This window comes from Gossypium raimondii, chromosome 13 (assembly GCF_025698545.1).
Source record: "Gossypium raimondii isolate GPD5lz chromosome 13, ASM2569854v1, whole genome shotgun sequence".
NCBI lineage: Eukaryota > Viridiplantae > Streptophyta > Magnoliopsida > Malvales > Malvaceae > Gossypium > Gossypium raimondii.
Window position 1 is genome coordinate 31,927,031 of NC_068577.1, and position 6,762 is coordinate 31,933,792.

General features: G+C 33.8%; 1 protein-coding gene across 1 annotated transcript; it reads right to left on the minus strand.

The window, feature by feature from the left end:
- Nucleotides 1-5,432: 5,432 nt before the first annotated feature.
- On the minus strand, nt 5,433-6,008 carry LOC128036169 (uncharacterized). The gene has a single exon (XM_052627064.1). The coding sequence runs from the start codon at nt 6,006-6,008 to the stop codon at nt 5,433-5,435; it is 576 nt and encodes a 191-aa protein (XP_052483024.1).
- Nucleotides 6,009-6,762: the final 754 nt, after the last annotated feature.

Sequence of the window (6,762 nt, forward strand, 5' to 3'; positions counted from 1 at the left end):
TTAATAAGACCTTAACATGATGATAATAATAATAACAACAATAATACACCTTGTTCATAATACAATAAAAGATTCAAGGTAACATAAATAAATAATATTAAAATGTATGTAAGGGAATGTGTAAAATATATATAAATAGACATGAAAATAAATAAAATGAAATAATAATAAATAAAAATTATATAAGTGTGAATAAATATAAAACATTAAAATAAAGTGCATAATTAACATTAAATATATAATGTATAAATGCAAGTGAAATGGAAGATATAAGTGTAATTATTTATTAAAGATGGAAACAAAATGACATAACTTGATTTTAGGACTAAAAGATAAAAAAATGTGGAAGATAGAGGATTGATGTAGCAATTAATTTGTTTTTAATTTTTAAATTTCGGATTAAATTGAATGTTTAAATAAATAAAAATGTTACGGGTGTAAATAGGTCAGAGAGCGAGGGCGATGCTGCAAAAAATGAGGTACTTTTTGTAAATTTAAAAAGTAAGAAGGTGAGAATAAATTACCCATTTTTGGCACTTATAAATGAAAAAAAAACTATTCATTCTTTTATTTTAACCTCATAGTTTTTTTATTAAAAAAACCTCTTCCTCTTTCTCTTCCAACTTCTATGTTGGCCATGGCTCTACCACCGGAGAGCACAACGGCTCTCTGACCTCCGACAGTGGAGCCGTCGCGTACGGTGGCCGGATTTTTTTTTTTTGCAAAATCAAAGTTTTATTTAGAAAAAGTCATTACTTTTCTTAAAAAATCAAATCCTTATTTCTAAATAGTTAAAAAAAAATCAAAACTTTGTTTTAAAAATTTAAACTTTCCTTTAAAATGACTTAAAAAAACAAATTTTTATTTTCAAAATCTAAACTTTCTCCTTATTTAAAAAAACACACTGCTTTTTCTTAAAGATTGAAGCTTTTATTTTGAAATAGTTAAAAAAATCAAAATTTTATTTTAAAATTTTAAACTTTCCTTTAAAATGACAAAAAAAAGATTTTATTTTTCAAAATCTAAACTTTCTCTTTTTTAAATAAAAAATATTATTTTTCTTAAAGATTAAAGCTTTTACTTTGAAGTAGTTGAAAAAAAATCAAAACTTTGTTTTAAAATTTAACATTTCCTTTAAAATAACTAAAAAAAATTATTTGTGAAAATCTAAACTTTCTCTTTTTTTTTTTTAAAAAAATCAAAACTTTTCCCCAAATCAAGCCTTTTGTTTTTTTAAAAAGAAACCTTTATTTTAGAAAGGGGAGGGAAAAACGAGATTTTTGGGCGCTCCTTAGGGCAGAGGACCGACATTTTGATGACATCCCCTTCATCGGAACCCAAAATCCAATCCCTCATGACATGCCTATGCCAAAAAAAAAAAAAAAGATAGAAGAAAAGAAAAAAAAAGAAATAGAATGCTTGTAGTTGTTGTGTTTTTTTTTTTTACCTTTTTTTTAAGAACAAATATAATGAAATGCCTCCTCCTTTTTTTCTTTTCCTTTCATGTTTATATATATTTTTTTCAATCTTGCTTATTTGTAAAAAATGATAATAATAGTATTTAATAATAGTAATAGTAGTGATGATAATAATAATAATTTGGGCCTTCGACAGGCCTAAAAATGAAAGAAGAAAAAAATAAAAGAAAAATAAAGGTCTGAAATAGACCAAAACCGGGTGGGCTTCGAACGACCCAAGAGAGAACAAAATTTAAATGAGCCCCTAATCGAGCTTGGACAAAAACGAGTGTCTACAGCTGTCCCTATTTGTTCGTGGCTTGCGTAGTAAGGAACGTACAAAGACGTAAACACCTAACCACTATCAGATCCCACTCAACATCGCAGTAAAAGAAATAACAAGTTTTTGCAATTACCAAAATTGAAACAAATCAAAACATATTATGTTATCCAAAACTAGAAAAGTAGATACCAAACCTGGGCCTCTAAATGCAATGAAAAGTAAACTAGAAACGTAAATAGACCTCTACACCTGGGCCTCTAAACTAGAAAAGTAAACGGACCTCCACACTTGGGTCTCTAAATGCAATGAAAAGTGAATGAACCTCCACACCTGGGTCTCTAAATGCAATTAAAAGTGAACGAACCTCCAGACCTGGGTCTCTAGATGGAATGAAAAGTGAATGGACCTTCACACCCGAGTCACTAGATGCAATGAAAAGTGAATGGACGACCACACCTGGGTCTCTAAATGCAATGAAAAGTGAATGGACCTCCACACCTGGGTCTCTAAATGCAATGAAAAGTGAATGGACCTCCACACCTGGGTTTCTAAATGCAATGAAAAGTGAACGGATCAAAACACCTGGGTCTCTAAATGCAATGAAAAGTGAATGGACCTCCATACCTGTGTCTTTAGATGCAATAAATGTTTTCCTTTCTTCCTTTCTTGAATTTTTCATAAAAGGTAATCATTTTGAGAATCATGTTTTTAGGTTGAAAAAGATCAAATCCCTATCCACACACAATAGATCATGAAAATCAAATTTCATGGGATATCACCTTAACAAATTTCAAAATGATTTTATGACTCGTAAATTAATTTCTCAAATGATAATTCACTTAACAAACTTGGTACTATGGATTTCATAAATCCACCCTTGAAACATAAATTTCTTGTATCGAGAGTCAACTTGTTAATTCTCATGAAGCAGAATTTCCTTTTCCTGAATTTGGACTGTTCTAACTATGAACCCTGTACCATGCTCTTTTGCAAAATTGCGTCTTAAAGTAGATATTCTTCAATATAGTTCCTTTCTCTTGCTTTCTCTTTATATTTTTGGTTTTTTTTCTTGATTTAAGGAAAATCTTCTTTCTATAGACTCTTACATTCTCCAAGTAGATTAATTCCCTAATTTAAACTGGCCATAAGCAATCAGAGATGGACTTGTTCCAAGGTTGTAGTGTCGGCTCGAGTTTCGGTGCCAAAGAAAGGGCTAAAATAGGCTGAAATAGATGACTTTAGGGCACATACCAAAGGATCAATTTCTTCTGGAAATCTTCATTATCCTCCAAGGCATCCCATTTTTTGTTGTCTTTTTCCTTTTTTAGAAATCTCTCCAGACTACTCATTTTTGAGTTTTCAGCCTAGAGTTCATCTCCCTCTTTTATGTTCTTTAAGACGTTCATAATTTCCCAAGGATTAACTTCTTGATTTGAACAAACATATTTGATCAAAATGGTCTTTTAAGGGTTGTAACGTGGTCTAAGCATTAAGGGTCAATTAGAGAAAAGTTTTCCAGGCTAAAATATATAGTATGTGAAAGAGTATAAAAACCATGATGAGTTATTTTGAATATTTGATTGCTCCTTCCATCTTTCAATCACTTTTCTTCTCTCTTTCTCCTTCCTATTTCCTTTCTTTTTTGTTTCTTATTCGCTTTCCCTATTTTTTTTCTTTTTCGGAATGAGATCAAGAATTTAAAATTTTACTTTCATTTTTCTTGATATTTCTTGTCAATCCATGATGTTTGATGGATGACGTTAATTAATGTTTAGAAAGAAGATACATTAGGCTTAAAATGGGGTAGCAAGGGATATAATTTTCTCTAAGTGACGGGGAGAACAAAAGGATGCCATTTATCATTTCAAAATATGGTTAATCTTATCACAAGACCATTCTTGGAATGCGTCCATCTTTTCAATTTAAATTATGCATAATCTCATGTTTGTCTCACAATGTTGTAAAATCATCAATCCATACCCAAAACCTTACAAAATGCCTTCCAACGTGGAGGGTGATCCTTCCGCAAGGGTCAATTTTGCACAAACAATATGGCCCAAAGTGGTTAACAGAGGATGGAATTTTCTTCAGGTGAAGGATATTTCAAAAAATGTCATTCATCACTTTGAACATGGCCAACTTATTAAGTAATTAACCTTAAGGAGAATGCAATATTCCAAGGTAAAATATAACCTCAAACATGACAAACAAAGAAAAGCAAAACATAAAAAGCCAATATTACTCGATGCGAATAACTCCTTAAGAACAATCAAGCTTAGTTTTTATGCAAAGTATTTTTCCACCACATCAAAATTTATAGGGTTCGACATCTCGTCTTTGTCCATTTCAGTGAGAATCAATGCTCCACTAGAGAAAGCTTTTTTCACCACATACGGACCCTCCCATTTTGGTGTCTATTTTTCCCGATGATCATAAACATATGGAAAAATCTTCTTCAGTACCAGATCCCCTTCTCTGAACTGCTTTGGTCGCACCTTCTTGTTATAGGCCTTCATCATTCTTTGTTGATACAACTGGCTATGACATAAAGATACTAATCTCTTTTCCTCAATTAAATTTAACTACTCATATCTCTCTTGCATCCATTCAGCCTCCTTTAGTTGCACCTCCCTCAACACTTGTAGAGATGGGATTTGAACCTTGATAGGTAAAATGGCCTCTATGCCATACAGTAATGAAAACATAGTAGCTTTAGCTGAAGTTCTCACTGATGTGCGGTATGCGTGGAGAGAAAAATGGAGTTTCTCATGCCAATCCTTATACAAATCTGTTGTCTTGGAAATGATTTCTTAATATTCTTGTTTGCGGCATCGACTGCCCCATTCATTTTTGGACGATATGGCGCAGAATTATGATGCTTGATCTTAAATTGTGTGCAAACCTCTTCTATCAAGGCATTATTCAAGTTTTTGGCATTATCTGAGATGATTCTTTCTGGTAAAACGTACCGACAGATGACCTCTTTTTTCAAAAATTTTTAGATTACTAATTTAGTTACATTGACATATGAAACGACTTCGACCCACTTGGTGAAATAATCAATCACTACAAACATGAAGTGATGCCCGTTTGATGCTTTTGGTGATATGGGGACAATGACATCTATGCCCCACATTGAGCATGACTAAGGAGGGGCAAACATGAAGATTATTAGAAGGAGCGTTAATACTGTCTGTATAAATCTGGCATTTATGACATATCCGAGCATAATTTAAACAATCTCGTTCTAAAGTCAACCAAAAATATCCTGTCCTCAAGATTTGCCTTGCCAACATATGTCTGTTACTATGTGCTCCACATATTCCATCATGGATTTCCTTCATTATCTAATTTACCTCTTCTGTGTTGACATATCTCAACAGGGTTTGGTTACGTACTCTTTTATACAAAAACTCACCGTCCAAGAAGAAACCCATAGCCAGCGTCTTAATTATTCGTTTATCATTTTCTGAGGCACAATCCGGGTATTGCTGGTATTGCAGATATCACTTAATGTCAACATACCACGGTTTCCCATTTGTTCCCGGTTCTACTCTTGCGCAGTGGGCCGATGAGTCCTTGACCCTTAGCTGTATAGGTTGCACTTCTGTTTTGGATCCTACTTTGTACATGGCGGCTAGAGTAGCTAATGCATCTGCTAACTGGTTTTCTTCTCTTGGAAAATGACAAAATTAAACATCATCAAACTCTTTAATCAGTCCATGCACATATGTTTGATGGTGAATCAGCTTGGAATCCCTTGTTTCCCATTCTCCTCTTAATTGGTAAACAACTAATACTGCGTCACCAAAAAAATTAAAAACCCTAATCTTTTTCTCAATGGAGATCTGATGTGCCAAAATGCATGCCTCGTATTCAGCTACATTGTTCGTATAGGTGAACATCAGTTTAGCTGTAGCGAGAAAGTACTGGCCACTTGAGAAGATTAGTACTACCCCAATCCCATGCTTGATCATGTTGGATGCTCCATCGAAATACACCCTCAAAATTTCTTCTTCGCACTTCAAAATTGACATGATCTCTTCATTTGGGAAATTAAAACTTATGGGCTCGTACTCCTCTTTTGTGCAATCTGCTAGAAATTTAGCAACAATGTTTCCTTTTATAGCTTTTTGGGATACGTAGATGATGTCATACTCGGAAAAAACCACTTGCCAATGAGTAACTTTCCCTGAAAATGTTGGCTTCTTGAAAATGTACTTCAAAGTGTCTAACTTTGCGATGAGGAGGGTGGTGTGATACAACATGTATTGCCTTAGTCGACGGGTGGTCCATGATTAAGTGCAACACATCTTTTCCATATGGGAATACTTGGCTTCATAGTCCATGAACTTCTTACTCAGATAATAGATTGCATGCTCTTTCTTGTTTGAAGCATCTCCTTGCCCCAAAAGATAACTTATGGAATTATCTAGCACTACCAAATAGAAAATCAAAGGTCTTCTTGGCATCGAGGGAATCAAAATTAGTGGCTTAGCCAAATACTCTTTTACTTTCTCGAACGCTTTTTGACAATCTTCAGTCCATTCACCATCATTATCCTTACGTAAGAGCTTGAAGATAGGATCACATTTATCCGTCAACTGTGAGATAAAACGAGACACATAATTTAACTGTCCCAAAAAACCTCTTACCTCCTTTTGAGTTTTAGGGGGTGTCAAATTTTGAATTGCTCGAACCTTTTCTTGATCTATTTCAATTCCTCGTTCACTCACTACGAAACCCAACAGCTTCTCTGACTTTACCCCGAAAGTACATTTTGCTGGATTCAATCTCAATTTGTATTTTCTCAAATTTTCAAATAGTTTGCAGAGGTTTTCCACATGACTTTCCTCTTTAGCGGACTTTGCTATCATATCGTCAACATAAACTTCAATCTCTCTATGCATCATGTCATGAAATAGTATCACCATTGCTCGTTGATACGTGGCCCCATCATTTTTTAGACCAAACAGCATGACCCTGTATCAAAAAGTTCCCCAGGTCGTGATGAGCATGGTT

Coding starts and splice junctions, on each gene's coding strand:
- LOC128036169 (XM_052627064.1), bottom strand. CDS start 6,008: ATGTTGTATCACACCACCCTCCTCATCGCAAAGTTAGACACTTTGAAG.